This window comes from Anopheles maculipalpis, chromosome 3RL (genome assembly GCF_943734695.1).
Source record: "Anopheles maculipalpis chromosome 3RL, idAnoMacuDA_375_x, whole genome shotgun sequence".
NCBI classification, from domain to species: domain Eukaryota; kingdom Metazoa; phylum Arthropoda; class Insecta; order Diptera; family Culicidae; genus Anopheles; species Anopheles maculipalpis.
Genome location: NC_064872.1, coordinates 66,430,054 through 66,448,136, shown reverse-complemented (window position 1 = coordinate 66,448,136; position 18,083 = coordinate 66,430,054). Strand labels below are relative to the sequence as shown.

The 18,083-nt window shown below is 40.3% G+C and overlaps 1 protein-coding gene across 2 annotated transcripts; it reads right to left on the bottom strand.

The window, feature by feature from the left end:
- Nucleotides 1-12,209: 12,209 nt before the first annotated feature.
- On the bottom strand, nt 12,210-15,808 carry LOC126562396 (protein rogdi). Of its 2 annotated transcripts, none has more exons than XM_050218899.1 (5): nt 15,738-15,808; nt 14,214-14,583; nt 13,316-13,519; nt 12,734-13,222; nt 12,210-12,336 (listed from the first exon to the last, which is right to left on the bottom strand). In XM_050218899.1, the coding sequence occupies exons 1-5, from the start codon at nt 15,806-15,808 to the stop codon at nt 12,268-12,270; spliced, it is 1,203 nt and encodes a 400-aa protein (XP_050074856.1). In that variant the 3' UTR covers nt 12,210-12,267. The 2 variants fall into 2 exon arrangements, with proteins under 2 accessions (XP_050074856.1, XP_050074857.1); XM_050218900.1 differs by having other exon boundaries at nt 15,741-15,808.
- Between the last annotated feature and the right edge of the window lie 2,275 nt (nt 15,809-18,083).

Here is an 18,083-nt window from a genome sequence, read left to right as displayed (position 1 = left end):
TCAGATCGCTTCCTACCGAATGTGACGACTTCTTGTGATGCTTCTCGTGCACGCACGTTATCATCGCCCAATACCAGCGCGGCGAAGGGTGAGAAGAAATGAAGAGCTTTCAAGGTGAGAAATGGTGCTTTTTGGTTTTCTGTTTTCACCGCATCTTCTCTTTAAAGCTCTGCAACCCCTTAGTGCTAGCCGTTGGTGGCATTGGACGCCTATGCACGTGGTCGTCCGGTCGAACCACAATAATTATGCAACGGTTGAGTCGTCGAATTTTTGTTGACGAGCCTCGATCGATGGTCGCCTATCGGAAGCGTTGGGGTTGCAGTTTTTGGGGGGCACCTTTTTTGTCTGCTTTTCTTTAGCACGTTGTTTGCATGATATACTTTTCTTAATGGATTTCCCACATTGTAGCGCTTCTCGCTCTCTTCTCTTCATTTTCTGTTCAAGGCGGATGTTCTGTTGCAATGATTTGTTTTTGTTTGTCGCTTTTTCATTGTTAAGTGAGATGAATTTGTTTTGTTCGTGTGATGTTTTTGCTTGTGACTGCAGTGAGAAGATTGGTTTACTTTTATCTTCTTTTGCATGGCCTTTACCTTCATTCTCCTTTGCCTCTGTTAATATTTACCTTCGGTATTTCATTTGGCTATCTGACATTTCATCAAAAAGTAATTTGTTTCTTGAGAGTGAATGAAACATGTAAGATAATCAAAGCTGTTTATAGTTAAATTGCTAAGGAATGCATTAAAATTGCAATTGCCAGGCCGACCTTCTCGAAATAAAAATTGATTATTTCGTATGACAAAATCCTTAGTTATATACCTTCATTGTATATCTTGCTTACTACACTTATCATTTACTGTTAATACATTACTACTTTCCATAGCAAATTTTAGGTTTTTTATACAATTCTTAGTGTAGAAATATTTTTTTTACATTTACTTTTTATCTTTAATTGCATAGTTATTTTTATCTTCTTTTATTTCTAACATAATTTTCTCAAATTAATGCAGCTCCAACCTACATATTTTGTAATAACTTTTCAACTTGCATGCAAAAATAATTAAATCTGATAAAATTTTTGAGAATTATATATTTAAAAAATTATTACCAAAAATTATACTAAAATATGTAAGTATTATTTTTGGTATTAATTATCAATATGATTGTAATTTTGTTTTTTTTTTCAACACAAGCGGTGTTGACAATACGGCACTGGACCGTCATTATCAATTATAAATAAAAATAAATAAAAATAAATATGTAAGTATTATAGTTTTGAAGTAAACTGTAGTAAAAATACTAAAAAAAATAATATAATTAAAACAATTTAGCGAATTTGCCCGGAATAAGGCAAAATCCAAGGTGGAAATGCCATGTGTTGCTGACGGGAACATACCGGATGTGCAGCAACTGCGGTTAGTTAGACCGATCACGCGAAGGATTGACCGGATCTGAAACTCTCGAAAAGTCTCTTGTGCATTGCCAGATATACTTGGATCATAGTTCTTCTTTTTCTTCTTCTTCTTCTTCTTCTTCTTCTTCTTCGTGGCCTGCTCAGGATTGAGCACGTCGCGTCAACATGGCCAGGTCTTAATCAGTTTCCAGGATTAAGACCTGGAAACCAGGTCATGTTGGAAACAGGATTAAGACCTGGAAACCATGGCCAGGTCTTAATCAGTTTCCAACATGGCCTTCCGTTGGGTGTACGCCTCGTACCGTCCGATGATGTCGATGTCATCCGCGATGCCAAGTACTTGGATCAGACGGATAGGCTTATTTCCTGGATCGACCAGGACCAGTTCCTAGCAGTGGATCCACATATCTGCTGACTACGCTGACAGCTTTCCTAAGGCGAAGCAGATTAACCTTTTTTTTTCCTGGACTTACCAGGAGAAGTATACAACCGAGTCACCAAAGTTCGGCTAGCGACGATTTTCCGGATTTCAGGCCATTTGGGCGACACCAACATTGCCAAGTCCGGCGAGTTAACCTTTTTTCCTGCCCTTGCCGGGAGAAGTTTTTTAATCGCGGACAAAAGCACAGCCTCATTCTTCCGACGGAGTGGGGGGGGGGGGCTCTGCTGGAGTGCGGGACCAACATCCGGAAGGAAGGCGGAGGGGAAACTTACCCAAACCGGAAAGTATACGATGAAGAGCCCTCATCAAGGAATTAAATAAAAAAAGAATAAATAATGCAAGAAAACAGAGACAAATAATGCAAATCTAAAAACGTCAAAAACCTGATAAAATTGTATAAACCAAACAACAAATTTTGGATTTTGGCTTATGCATTATTGACAAAACAGCAACATTTTTGGGTAAAACAATAGATAAGAAAAATGTAACAACAAACAAAATTCGAATAAAACTAAAAATGAACGATCATTCAGCAAAAATAGCTTCAACAAGACCAAAACAATTTTCTCTTTATTATCTTCTTTCTTTCTCGTTTACGTTGCTCTTGCACTGTAAAACACATATATTATCACAATAACATGTCCACCAACAACCAATCATTATGTTGCTAGTTTGCGTGACTGCACCAGTTCCTCCCTAAACTACGGCAAACAGGATAAAATATTACCCACCAGCATTTGAACTGCAAGGTTAACCGGTCGTGCAACCGGTAGCAAACCGCTGTTAATTACTCAAATAATACAGATCGATACCAAAAACGCTTCAGTGACCTGTATTGCACACCGCGAGAAACTTTCTATCCCTCCAAAAACATTCATCTATGGCAAATGCAACCCCCGGCACGATTAGCAGCAGCACTTCTGTGTACCGCACCTAATCCCAATCAATTTCACACACTAAATGATCAGAGTTAATCATCCTACTGCTAGCAGCAGCAACACAAATCGACACAACCGAGCCACGCACACGAGCAGGCACCACAATTTGTTAAGCGCATATGCATACAAACACTCGCATTAGCATTTTCCAGTTTCGGATGCTTTAATTTTATCACGAAATAAATCACCACCCCACCAGGCCGGCTGCGGCCTGGATGGTCTTGCTTGCTGCCGAAAATTCGCCCACTAATTCCAAATTTTGCATCATATTTTCCGAAAATTTGCATTCACGCACCCACGCAAACCACCCAAACCCGGAAATGCAGTAAAATTGATTCATTTTCCAAATTTTTGCTAACCTATTTTTGGGACGGAGGCGGGGATCGATGCGAGATGATGGTCCAACTTCCGGTCATAAAACCGATGCAAAATAGTGATGAATTGATGAATCTACTGCGGGTACAATTCTGCTGGGCAGCCCGCCCGGCAGCACCAAAAATGGACAACAAACAGTTTATTGCTGGCTGTTGGCTTACCACGCCCCATCGAATAAGAACTACTCGGGCGCGGGGCACGCTTCTATTGAACTCAATCAGCGAACTCAATCGCGAACATGTTAATGCTGACAATAATTTTCCAAATGAAATCAATTAACACTAATTTTAATTAATTTTATCATATTTCATCGTAATTATTTATGCTCAACCGACTGCGCCGTATCACTCTCTATCTCTCTCTCTCTCTCTTCCAGCATCCCCAAGAGCCGGCTCACTGTTTCGTTTAAATTTTAGTCGCACATCCAACGTGCTCCTATCAGCCGTTGGCGAAGCAGTGCAGCACACACACACACCGCATATGTTTATTGTCCATTTTGTGCCGCTGAAATCGCTTCAGCAGCATCTCGCTTGCTTTATTTATGCTTTATATTACTATTTTGCAGAGTCGGTTTTTTCCATCGTTCTTTTTCAATAAACATTCTACCCCTTTTCTACAATGCATCATCGTCGATCCAAAAAATGCACTGAACTGGATGAGTCCTGCATTTTTTGCTCTCTCCCTCTTCTCTCTCTCTCTCTTTCTCTCTCTGCTCATTGTTCGACGCTTTGTTTGCTATCTATCAGCATTTTATTCGACTGAACGCATCCCACTGCTGGCTGCATCCGAACTGATATCCGTGCGGTATTGATTCCCGGGACCAATATTGATAAAGCAATCTGTCAGGTGCAAATGCTGACGCTCATGGTCGATGGACATTTAATGCGTACCCGGCTAGGTGAATGTTACACAACCTCAATGGCAACCGAAAGGCAACGTTGACCTCAACGTTTAATAACTTTATTAGGATAGGATACCGTTAATCGTTGGCGTAATTGAGGCTGAAGCGTCAAAAAGAGTAATATGAGAGGTGTAATCAACGGCTAGTGGGAAAGGCAAGGTTAAATATTGTTTAACGAAGGACTTGGATACAAAATTTAATGGCTTCAAAGAGTTTGGGGTGAAAATAGACACAAATATCCTCTATTGTTGTGAGTGGTTTAAATTGACGTGTCCTGATCAGTACTCGATATCCTAAATTTAATACGAATTGTTAATTTAAAGGCGTACTTCAATTTTGAAGAACACGATGACCAATTTTGGTGCATCTAGGAACAATTTTGGTCTTCATGACCCAAGACAGCCTATGTTAGAATATGTCATTAATTTCTCCTAGCATAAATAAGCTTATTATCCTTTGATTACCTACTATCCCTAGCAATCGGATTCTGGTAGCGCATGGTGATCAAGCATGTTAAGAAACAAATATGTTGGAAACACATTTAATGATCTATTTGGCTTAACGACCTTTTACTTACTACTAGACTTACAGATACCACGTAGTTGGAAAGTCGCCAGTCCTCACAGTCCAGATGGGCATGCAACCGCTGTCGCCTACATCACCTAGCCGCCCCAAACACTTTATGATATTAGGAGAAATTAACATCGTTCAACATCACTCTGGAAGGACGTGATTACGTGAAGTGGAGGCCTTGAAAACAGGGACATAACTTTCATCCGATCTCTCCTTTTTTTTGACTTTCCGGATGACATCGACATCATTGAATGACAACTGAAACGTGAAGTCTATAGGATTGGATTGACGATCAAGTTGACGGGTACGAACTCGATATGGTATAGAAGACCTGCTTCGGGCAACAACGTAAGGAGCGAAATTCGAAGGAAATTCAGGTAAAACGCACCTGATACGTGTTCTGCAAAGTCCTGCAATCCTGAATAATTCAGCAACACACGAAATGCACGATCTATCGCACACTGATACGCTCGGTAGTCCACTACGGATCCTCAACTATATTGACTGGGCAAGTCAATGCACTCTTCATTTTCGAACAACGGGTACTAAGGACTATTTTTGGCGTTTGAAGAAAGAAAATGGACCACGAACTAGCTGAGTTGTTTGAGTGGTAGTCAAAGCCGGAAGGGAACGATGATTGCGGCACGTGCTGAGGATGCTGGGGTCATGGAAACTGCTCGTCATTGGCCCGTTGGGCACGAGATGCAGATCAATCCTGGCAGAGATCAGATGCAGTTTCCTAAGTTTCCTAGAAACGAATTAGCGAACTTGGCCATGTCATCCCGACAAGACTAACATCTTCAAACTCAGGGTTACATTCTCTAATTAATTACTGAATCTGTTGATGTACTAAGCTCACACAAGTGATCCAATGAGCTAGAGTATCCGTGATTAATCTTTTGATGTACGAAATGTTGAAAACGACCATTTCCAAAAACATTAAATCGACCGACGAAAATGTTAAGGAACGAATAGAGAAATGTGAAATATGTTGACTCAATCAATACGTTCGAATGCTCTCCTATGGTTGACCCTGATAATTGATAATTATAAAGGAGACGGTCTTCAACGTTTCACTGCACTTCTTTTTCTTTAGTCTGATTTCGCCTGGAAGTCTGTTTACACAAACTGTAACTCTACAAGCGAAACAAACAAATACTTGTCTCCATTTCTTCCAGGCGAAGTATTAACCATTCGTTGTGAATTCTGCCTATTGGACTTCAAGGATTTGATACAGTCAAAAGCCCATAATCATGGTCTATTCGTCACGATTTGTTCCTTCAGCTTCAGCTACCGATTGAACCAAGTAATCATCGCTTACTTTTTGGTTGAAACATTGAATAACTTACTTCCAATGAACAATTCCACCAATTAAACGTCCATTGTTGTCATTCATATTTTGATATCACAAATAAAATAAAAACTTTTATGCGAAATGAATTCAAACCACCCAGAGAATGGGTCGACTCGGTTTTTACTATTTCCATACATTGCAGCTGCAGTGCATTATCGTCATATCCGACAATGTGAGAGAAGAAATTAAAAACAAAACCCAATTGCGAACAGAAATATCTTCTTCACATTCTACCATTTCACTATTTGCCAAAATGCTTATCCCGTTACCTCTTCCATCTTTAATCGTTCGAAAACAATCGCACAAACTCACAACCTGTTAAGCACACAACATTCCACGTTCGCCGAATTAACGCAGCCAATTCCGGGATGTACTTGGGGTTTTTTTGTTGTTGCGTGTGGCTTCCACTGGTTCCCATTTTGTTCTGTGTCTATATTATAAATTGCATTTTAATTATCGACACGCATTAAACCCTTGGCGCCATTATGCGTTGCCGCTTGCTGAGCAATTTAAGCTTTAGTTGTACCAGCTTTCCCATGTTGTACCGGCGTTGGTAAAGAGCAAATGCGTCGGGACGATTTCCTGCGTGCTTTTCTTCGCACAACGGTTCGGTCAGTCTTTGCCGTTTTGAGACCCGAAAGTGGATTTCTTTGCTGATTTTTGTGGCATTTGATCACTCCTTTGTACGGTTGGGTAGACGGCATGGAAAGGGGGTAGTTTCGCAGTCCAGTCCAATTCTACCGGTAGTGTAACGGAACAGCCCTACAAGAAAAAAAAAACATCCTCCAACCTTCACGGTACTTGAGCACATATACACAGGCACATTTGGGGATGATGGGTGGTTGGCCGGTGTTGGTTTTCATTAACACCTGTGCCGGCATACACGCGGCCAACGCATCATTATTATTATAATTACAGTGCGATTTTCGGTGTATCTTTAAAATCCCATTCAATCTGTGTGTTTGTAAAACAGGCCCCCCTGGCCTCTCGGTTCGGAACCGGTGCACCACACCCCGGTGCCCCATTACACGCATTATGCTGTGTCGATATTTTACATAATAACAAAAAAAACGGACCAAACAAAGAGAAAAAATCTGCACCGCACATCATTACAAGCCCTTTTTTTGTGTCTCAAAAGGGAAAATTGGATGGCTTATGGGAAAAACTTGTAAAGAAAAAAACAGCAAATCGAAAGCCACATAATATTTAAAACACACAACGGTTTTGTTGAATGCTCACTTGCTGATATCATCATCATCATCATTACTATTGATTGTATTGTGCCGATTGTACACTCAGTTATAATTCCATTGTTTCGCAATTTTCAAATAATAACTGACTTTCTGTTTAATATTTAACAACAATAGTAAAGTTTAATTTGCATATTTAAAGCAAAACCATTAAGCTATTAAACTATTAAGTATTATTACAAAAAGGAAATTTTAGTACAACATTTTGCGAAACATAATTAAATATATAATAAAAATCATACAACCAAAAAGTAAAGCAAGTCTAATGATGCATAAATGAAGACTGAGATAATTTATATTTTTTACAACCTGTAATTAAAATACCAATACAATTATCAAATTATAAAAATGAATTGAAAAATTAAGAAAGATTAATAAGACTTGAGAAAAATAAACGAGTCAGAAATAAACTCTTCTTTCGCTCCAAAGAGATGTATTTTTAGAAGGATGCAATCAGACTGATCTGTAAAAAAAACGAAAATAGGTCATTATTCCGTAAAAGCTTTGATTCTAGCAGTCGTTTTCGAAGGTGGTGGGCGCCGGCAATCTTCACACGGCAGGACCGGGTTCAAATTCCATCCGGATGGTCCGTAGTGAGGACTGACTGACCATTCGTTGGCTGGCGTGACCTTAGAAGCGTTCTTAAGCCAAGAAGAAATCAACCATTTTTTCTGTAATCGTCTTTAAGATTTTCAACAAAGTCTTCTAGAACATTTTTACAGTTAAATAAAAAATTACATCTTTACATTACAACTTACCTTAATTAATCTAAAAATGAACAGCAATAATATGAAACCACTTTTTTGTCGGCTTTTCAAAATGCTCTACTCGATTCAACTTTACCAAATTTTGGAAAAAGATCATCAGTACCTGAGCTTTCTACCGCCTTTTTAGTTTAGGTCCAAAAGTTCATCAATATTTATTTTATTTTTATTTACAATTGATTATTGCGGTCCAGTGCCGTATTGTCAACATCGCTTTTGTTGAATAGATTTTCAAAGATTTATAAGGTATTTACTCCTTATTCTTTGCCTTATAAAGTTCATCAATAATTGTGCAATAATTTTAAAAACCCTGAAGAAGGTTTTATATTTTTTCAACCAAAAAAAAAACTTTTAACATTTTTATGAGAAAAATGTTAAAATCTTAAAAAAAATTTGTGTTAGAATTTTAAAATTGATGAATGGTTATACCATAAAGGTTTCAAGTTTTTGAGCCATATTTTCATCAGGATTGAAAAAATCAACTAATAGTCGATTTTAATGATTCATCCAACAACAGCAAAGCGTTTCCCAAATGATCAACTAAATTTTACAATAAAAAATATATACATTTATTAGCAGATTTGTTGGAAGAAATGTTCTCTAAAATCTCATTTTTGCGTCATATACAATAGCTGCTAGTCTTATGTTATTAGCGGCTACAGTATAATACAAACCAAGTCAAGCAACCGGCCCAGTTCATTAAAAGAATGGACAGGTTTCTATTAACAATAGAGGATGATAAGAGTCTAGAGCGCCAGCCCAAACCTTCCAGAATCAGCAATATTACTAGCTGCTACAAAAAATCCTCTAAACTACTACTTCTCTTTGAAAACGAAAGAAAACATACTTCAAAGAAGGTAGGTAGGCGTACAGTAGCACCTTTATCTTCATACTTGAGTCCGAAGTGGCATTATCTCAATCGAACGCGATAGCTTATCAAGAGATGCACAACCAGCTTGACTATTGAAGCTAAACACAACAAAACAAAATCACTATCATGCACATAATTATCTTCCATACTCGATGCTAACAATCCGCTCGATGCTCACGCGTAATCCGATCATAATGATAGCTCACCAACAGCAGCCATATTCACTTTCGCCTATCAAAAAGAAGTAAGCACCTCCCCAAATCATCATCACACCAATTCCAAAGATCATAATGACAGCCAGCAAAAGTGAACGGCGGCGGCGATTGATGGATAATTGCACGGCCTCTGTTCCTCCGAAAAGCCAAACTACCGTCCACTGCGTTTCGGATGAATATTCTACGCACAACACATGATATCGCTTACTTTCGTAGCGGTCATTCATTGCTAATCACGTACGAAACAAACAGCAACACATTTTCGTATCGGTTTTTATCAATTTTATTATCTTTTTTACTGTTTCCATTTCTGCACCCTGTTGTTATTTCAATTAATAATTATTTTTGTTATCATGATCGTGATGCTATTGCCATTGCTAGATCGGCAGCCATTATAACACTGCCGCCACGTATTCCTGACTTGAACGTATTTCATATTACATTGTAGGAGTATGTTTCGAATTTGGGAAATATGTCTCGTTTTATCGACTGGTCGAGTGGATAAGGACGATCGATAAGGTGGCTTTTTTGTTAACAATTTCGATCTTACGCCATCTTTACGCATCTACCAGCCTAAACACTAGTTTCCTTACATGTTTAAGGTTGTTTCTTGCACGTGATACGTTTGTTCTACCACCACATTACCGTCAGCAGTTTGTTATTATTGTCCTTACATGTGTTCGCACATTCTGCACGCTGGCTCTGTGAAAAGCTCTGTTGCCCGTGAACGTTTTTTTCCGGTTCCGCTAATCAGAACAGTCACACACTATTGCTCTATATTGCGAGAGAAACCTATAGACGGGTATGTTTTGCCTTCTATCCGGAACAAATAAGGGAATTTTATTGTTCCTTGCTAAAAAACTAAAAACTTCTATATTGAAATTTATGCGTATACAGAAGGAGCTTTGGGGCTTCATTTATGATTGGACACACAGTTACATTCCGACCTTTCTCGCTCTATCTAGCTACATCGTCCTTTACTATAGATTTTACCATCAACCAGCAATATTTTTCCTCAATGTTTTGTCTCTTGTTTACTACTACACGTTTATCATTACTTTGCATTAATTTGTATGTTGTATTTTTCCTTTATTCCTTTTTCGGGATTTATTTTACTTTTAAATTTTGCGAAAAAAAGTTCAGAACCAGAAACATTGTTGAATTAATTTTAGAAGTTGATGTACTCGATAGTGTTGCGAATAATATATACGTAACGCAGTTTCTTTGCAGTGTGATTTTTTCCAACTTTAACAAACTAGTGAGGCAAACTTTCAGTTTAAGATTAACAGGATTTAGGGATTAAAATTCTCTAACGCAATTGACTTCGACATCTTGCATCGTACTGTTTTTTTTTTTCTTTTAAAACTAATCTTTCACCACCATTTTACCATGTTTTCCACTTAATTTTTGCCTTAATACCGTGGCTTAACGTTGACTAGATTTAATCGTTTTGTATTTATTTCGAACAGGATAGTTTAATTTTGTTTCTTTGTGTATATTTTATAGATGTAATGAGATCTTTACTCTTACTTGCTTTATTTATCAACAGGCACAAAAAACCCTTTTCCTACAAAGCACAATGAAAAAGAAGCCACAAAATTAGAAGCAAAAACTCACCAGCAAAGCCGTGGGCGGTTAAGAAGGATAATGTTTATTACAACAGAAAACAAATACCAACATAAATGTTTCCCTCTTTCCTTCCTCAAGAGTTGTCTGCTCTCTTTTTGATACATTTTTAAATGCTACACCATCTACATTTCTATCTAAATAATAGATATTTAAAAAAAAAACAGAACATCAAAGCTTTTAATTCTTTATGTATCTGGTAAAACATTAGTTAAACAAACAAACCCTGAAAACACTACCACAATCATTATACAAACCCATTTTGCACTCAGTATTACTTACCAAGCGAATGACTGAGAATTTTAACTACAAAACGAAAACCAAATCCACACAAAAAACCAAAACAAAAAATCTCTCCAATGTTTATCTTCTAGCTAGCTAAATGTTTAGCCACACGCTTCCATTTCCTGATTTATCCCGTAAAAGCCTTAATACGATAAGCAATAATAATACACCACTCGTGTTTTAATTTCTTTTCTCCCATTCCTTGTTCTGTTTTTGTTTGTAAACCATTTTTTTGAGATTCAGCTAGTCCAATGAAGGAAACACATCAGTCATATTAGAAACCGGTGCATCTATATACCAGCTGCACCTTATTGTAGGCTTTCATGTATAACTACCATTTTGTTTCCTTTCCTTTTACGTTGCTTTTGCTTTACACTTTTAGCAGCATTTGTTCGGGCTCGTTTGGCATTATCACATGTTCAGTGTTGTATAATTACATCATTTACCGAACGACGCCTTCCGCTAGCGGACGCTGATCGTTCGAGAGATAGCCTTCTGTTCTCACAATCCCTATTTTTTTTTTTAAATAATTTCTCCTGATTGAAGTGCTTGGTTTATGCTGCATTTTGTAAAGTTGGTTTCTTATTTGGCAAACTACTATTTTCAGCTAGAATTTTGTATTTCGATCCACACATATCCTATCCTGCCGATACACGTAAATTATTGATTACATCTTCTAAAAGAGCGAGTAATGCTGGGAATGCTTTTTTTCGTGTGGGTTTTGCTGTGTTTGCTAACAAGTCGCGATAGCCAATCACATAATTTCCGTTAAAGAATCTTTCAAAACTTCCTCAAAACCGTTCTTCCGTATCCTTCGCACAAACTCATGGCACAAGGAATCGCATTCCGAAGGAGACAGGAGTGAGACAGTTCAATCCGACCGGGGTATTTCATGACAGTGATTACACACCAATATACACAGCCCCACGATTGCGCCGCTCAGGGGTGGGGAGGTCTTAATCTGCTTAGCCTAATGCAATAACAACGGGGATAGCACTTTAAATATAACAAACATCAATGTATGTAGTACGACGCATTAACAACTGCAATGTAACTGCAGCAAGTAACCGGTTCGACCTAGGGTGTCGTGGTTGCGGGGCGAATAGTTTCCGCGAGTCTTTAAGAAGAAGAACCATTCATTTACTGCCTCCGAACCTGCTTGTTTTCCTTTTAACACACATCATGAACACGACCAAACGGGACGGTAATGCTAGCGTCTACGATGGACACGGTATGCAACCGGTAGTTGAATGGACGCGGCATCAGTAGGACAGGGCAGACGGTGAACGGGAACCAACGGTAAAGTCCTTGTACTGCGAGAATACTGATATCTAAAAAGAGAGTAAAAATAGCCATTACAACGCAAGAAGGAAGGGTATCGCAAAAAAAAGGCTTCCCACAATAAATCAATCATTAGATAAGAAAACAACCACTATCAGATGTACAGCCACAGATCGCACCGGTAGCTTATCAGTCTATCTAACATTGAATTAAGCTTCCATTATGAATCACTGCCACACACTGAAATATCAAATGAATCATCCCAAGGTCTGCGAAGCGCCAACGAAACAACCTTCAAATTGACTGCTTTTTCTGACCCCGTAGCAAATCATATTTGCATCCCGTGCAAATTGGTCTAATTGACCGTAACGCGCTTATTAGCGTGCCGATGACGGTGCGCAACCAGAGCGTGAAATGAATTACGTTTTCTCCTTCATCCGTGCTTACCTTATCCTTCAACTGCTGGCACAACTGCAACGCCACGGTAAACAGTACCAGCACCTCGTTCAGCCACGGTACGGAACATTCTGCCTGGCACGAATCGAACTTCATCGTGCCCTGAAAGTTTGTCAGCTGGTACGCCACGAAGATAAGCTTGTGGCTCTGGATGTAGAAGCTGATCGCCAAATCTTCCGGCAGGTTCGGCGATAGTGCCTTCATGTTGCGGCTTTTCATCAGCTCATCGATTGGCTTCTTGCGTGGCACTACGAGCGATGTTCGGCCCCGTTGCAGCGCACCCAAAATGTTTCCCAGTATGTGCAGTACCTCGTCGGACGTTTTGAAATGGTACGCACTGTCCACGTTGTCGATGTGGTTGATCGCTTGCTGCAGATGGTTAGCAGCATCCTGCACCTGCTGTATCTTCCACGGATAGTCCTGGGTGATGGAGGTGCGCTGGATCTGTTGCTGTTGGCGCTGCACCTTGAAGTTGATGTCCTTTTGGTTTTATTTTTGGAGAAGACAATCGAGAGAAGATGGTAATTAAATTTCTCAATCGTATTTATATGAAACATTTTTATTGTAGCTTACCGCATGCGTTATACTGTCCCCGGTAAGCGTTACGATACACTTCAACTGTTCCGGTGCGGCTGTAAGCACAAACTTGTCCTGCTTCTTGCCCTCGTTACCGTACAGCGGAACCGGAAATCGGTGGGCACACTCCACCAGGATGACGTGCAGCTGTTTCAGCACCGAATGTACCTCCTCGTGCAGTACCCACTCGAATTCCACCTGCTGTGCCGTTCACGATTACCAGTCGGGTAAGGGTGGGCAAGGGCAAAACCAAGTAAGTGAAGCGCGGAAAAGAGAAAAAGGAGCAAAATGTTTCTGTCAATATTACATCGCTTTTCAATTACATTAATGTGCCGCTTCCATTAGTGTGTACACGCGATCTTTGCGGGGAAAAAAAAGGTTGTCTACCGATACCGTGAACCCATCAACTAACCCTTGTATGTTAATCCTCCAAGCACAACCACCCATCCGACTTGTAGGAAAACATCTCTAAAAGTGTTTTCGCCAACCGGATAAGCCACATTGTCGCGAGACGAGAGTGTAATAACATTGCGAGGTATAATTTTAGAACACTCGAGTCTCGACAGCGTTGCCCGAGGGTTTGCGTCTTGGAGGAAACAGGGTTGGTGTCACCCCTCTACCATTAATCGATAGTCGGTACACGGTTGAGCACCTTTTCCGCCAATGTTAGCGATTATGCATAATCACCGACACAGCACGGTAAACGGAACATTATTGGCATATCATTGACCAACTCTCGCCAAGGCGACGCCGCCCCCCCTCTTATAAACATCCCACACTACTCGGACGCGCTCTTACGCGCATACTGATAGTGTCTGTCCACAACACTACTACCACTCCACCTCCTTCACTACCATTTCGCCAACCTCCCAAACCACTTTGTTTGCTTGCTTACCAGATTTAGGGCTTCCTCCTTCTCGCAGTCGGCCATCTTCTGTCCTACTTTACGCTGGGGCGGCGCTCGTCTATTGTACGGCCCACTGCCAACCGATCCGTAGCTTGTGTTGCTCTGCCGGAAACTACTGCCTCGATCAAACTCGGACGTTGCAGATCGATTCCCTGTTGCGGTGTTTGAACTAGCAGGTACAAAGATTTGCTCCAGATAGCGCCACCGATGCTGGGCGGACACGGAGGGGCTCGGTGTGGTCGGAACGCTGCTACCACTACCGGAACTGGCCGTATCGAGCTGGTCCGAGAAGGTTACCTTCACTTTTTTCCCACTCTTTCGCCGGGAGTGTGGTTTGGTGAACCAATTCGATCCGCTGCTGTTGTACGTGCGGATAAAGCAAAGAGAAACGTTTGGAACCGAAATCCAAAATCAGTGAAATTTGACTTTTACACTCGATATCATCTTTCAGCCCACACTGCCCACACTACTGTTGCAGCAGCAGCGCATCAAACTTTGATTACTTTTGTTTAACATACAAGTATTATTGTACATCCACTACGAGCCTGATAAGCGACGATGGTGCCCGCGCTACGAGCCACCACTAGGGGAAACTAATGGCCGGATACAGATAATGATGGCAAAAGGGTTCCACACTGACCAAACACACCGTTGTATCGAAACGTAACCCTTATTAGCCTTGGCTTATGATTCCTGTGTGGCACACGAAGAAACCCCCAATTCACAGAGAGAAAGGTCGTTCTTGTGGGGCGATTTTGAATGATGAATTTCACAAAAACAACCCCCTAACCTACCGTTTTGCCTTTCACTTTCACACGTAATGATAGTTTAATTCGCTTTTACCCTATCTTAACTTTTTTTTTCCTGTAGCTTCTGAACGTCGTTGTGCAAGCACTTTTTCGTAAACAACTTTATTTTGACAGTGCCGTCGTAAACAGTCAACCACGGAAGGTGACGTTTACAGTGGCGAGCTGAACGCTTCACGTGTGACACGTTTGCCCGCGCATTAGCGCACGTGGTGAACTGGTTGCTTAGGTCACGTTCTCTCTTTCGGTGATTGTAACGATCAAATTTTTAAATAATCATTTTTTATTTTACATCGTTGGTTATGCATTTAGGAGCAAATAATAAAAGTTTTGACAGGAAAAAAGGCTTTATCTTCATGCCTCTTTTTTGTGGGTTTACTACTAAGCGGAGGTTAGGTTTGAATTCTTGTAGCGCTGTAACTCTCGTTCTCGCTACTTTTCAAATATTTTTGAGATTCAATTTCAAATTTCTTAAGACTTAAATTTCAAAAATCCATTTCAAATAAGCTTTGATCTTTCAATACTGCTCCCACCAACTACAGAACGTTATCAACCAAAAGGTTTAAACTGTACGATATACTCGTATAAGCATCCCTCTATCGTGTTGCGTTAAATCACATATCGCTCCATTTTATCGTTTCATCTTCTAACTTTAATAGCACGAGATAAAATCCCATCCCACTTCGAAACCGTATCATTTGATTACCACCATTCTACGTCTCGTTCCTCGTTGGATCTGGTGCACAGAGGAAATATGTTGCAACACTTTGAACCCATATCGCTCCCGCCGAGGTTTAACGGAAATCACACACACACGCACCAACTTTATATTAGAGAACAATGGGTTTCCACTTGAGCAACCCCACTTGAAACGGACGAGAGTGAAAGTTCCACAATGTGTCCCACCGCTGAACGATGTCCAACAAGTACTACTTCTGAACGCTCGGCCACGGGTAGCCCACGGTCGCTAATATGCAGGGTAGAAATAGTTTAGCAAAGCTTGATTGGAAATACTTACAATCGCAACATTTGTGTGTTTTTGTTTTCCGTACGCTGGTGGTAGTAGTTGCCTAGCCGCAAAGGGGTGGCTTTCCTCTCGTCCAATCACGTGGAATGCTTTCCCGTGACTATCTGACCACACCACCGATCGGTAATCTTTGTCAATTTGCAACACACAAATCTTGTCGTGAAATTCCAATATACCGGTTGAAGAACTAGCACAACAAACTGCCCATCCAACACCACTCGACGGAGATCGTCCACTGAGGTTGAGGCCGTTGCCCGCGTGATCAATTTGTTTTTCGCCGTTTTTTTTTTCTTTCTTGCTCACTGACTACGCGCGTCAAATTTGGTTCGATAATTATCAAAATCAACAGCACGATAAACAACAGAGCACATTGGAACGTGGGGCAGTGAATGTTCGAAACCGTCCCTAGACGCAATGATAACCGGACTCGGCCGACCGGCGACGTTTGGGATGGTCTCGCTACACGACACACTTTATTTGGTACAAAACACAAACGCTTTGACCACCTCGAAATGTGACAATTGATTTGAACCGCAGAACTACACACGATCCTCCGTTCGATCTCTGGAGCATACGCACAGCGTTGTCCCGTTTCACTGGTGTGTTTCTCAGTCCGGTTTCACTGATTGACTAGTAAAGCATGGTTTCGGTTTTATTCATTTCCATTCCCTTCCCTGTCTCCCATCCCCCGCGGGAATACCGTCTGTCCGCCATCCATCTAAGATAACGTGGCTGGAGGGGAAAGCGCCGACGGGGTCGGTTGTACAGCGCAAAAGCCTTCATCGGAACGTCTTCTCCACTGTAGCTTATACCGGCATCTTTATCATCAGCTGTTGAGCTCCCCGCGACATGACTATCTTCCAGGGTGCTTGTTTTTTATTCTTTCTTTCTTTTTTTTTTTTGTTGATAAGCCAAATGCTCTTTATTCGGTTTCAATGTATGGCTGTGGTTGTTATGCTTCACGTTGTCCGGAACCCTGCTGAACCATGTGATGAACATGAACGCCAGTCGACCTTCACCGACAGTGACTAGCGGAAAGTGCACGCAGGTGAGGTGGGAAGTAGCTGGTGCTGAGAAGTTTGATCGCATCGAGAGACATGTGTGACGCATCGGTATTGTTCCGGTTGTCAGTTTAATTTAAAATTGTTTATATAATCGTTAGACCGTGTTATGAGGCGTTCTTAAGCCACTGGGAAGCATTGTTAGTTACCAGCGAATCATTTTCGAGAGCACGATAATGATCCCGATCTTACAGCTAATACGTTATTAAATATCGTGAAACGTACCATTTTACCAAGCGAAACAGATCAAAGTTCAGACTCTCAGTTCAAGGTGTTTTAAACATATAAGTTTTAACAGTTGTCGTCACGCATCATATTATACATATATAAGATATTAAAATGCTTTTCATAAAGTCGTTTGAGTTGAACCACTTGACAAGCTTGATAAAAGGTCAACCAAATCAATTAACGGAAAAATTAACCAAAGAGAAAACCATCATCTACAAAAGGTTGGTTGGCTTCTTCAAGTTACTGAAGGTTATGTAGATTTAAGAAACAAAAGCGATTTCCTGTTTCAACATGTAATATCAGATAAAAAAGTGAAAAATAAAATAAAGAAATAATAAATAAACTAAAAATAATTCAAACACAAACAATATTTCTCCAGAACAATGCCCCTCACACGTGGTATTCTGGAAAAAATTACCAAGTACTGGGCGCCTCCAGCGATCTTGCGCTTTTTGATAGTACATTTGACTGTCATTCATTTTACTAGCAATTACGCTACTTGGATGTGATATTTCTTTACGATCATTTGTCAAACAAAAATCAGCAAAACTGATGAAAACAAAACACCGTTTCCTTTTTATAACATACTATTTTTTGTATTAATAGTTCTTTTTGTCTCTCTCGCACGCACTCTCTCTCGCTCTCTTCTTCTGATCATTTTTCCCCAATTTCCAGCATATGGTGTTCGTTTGCTTGCACATAATTTATATCCTCTCACGCCTATCCACACACACAT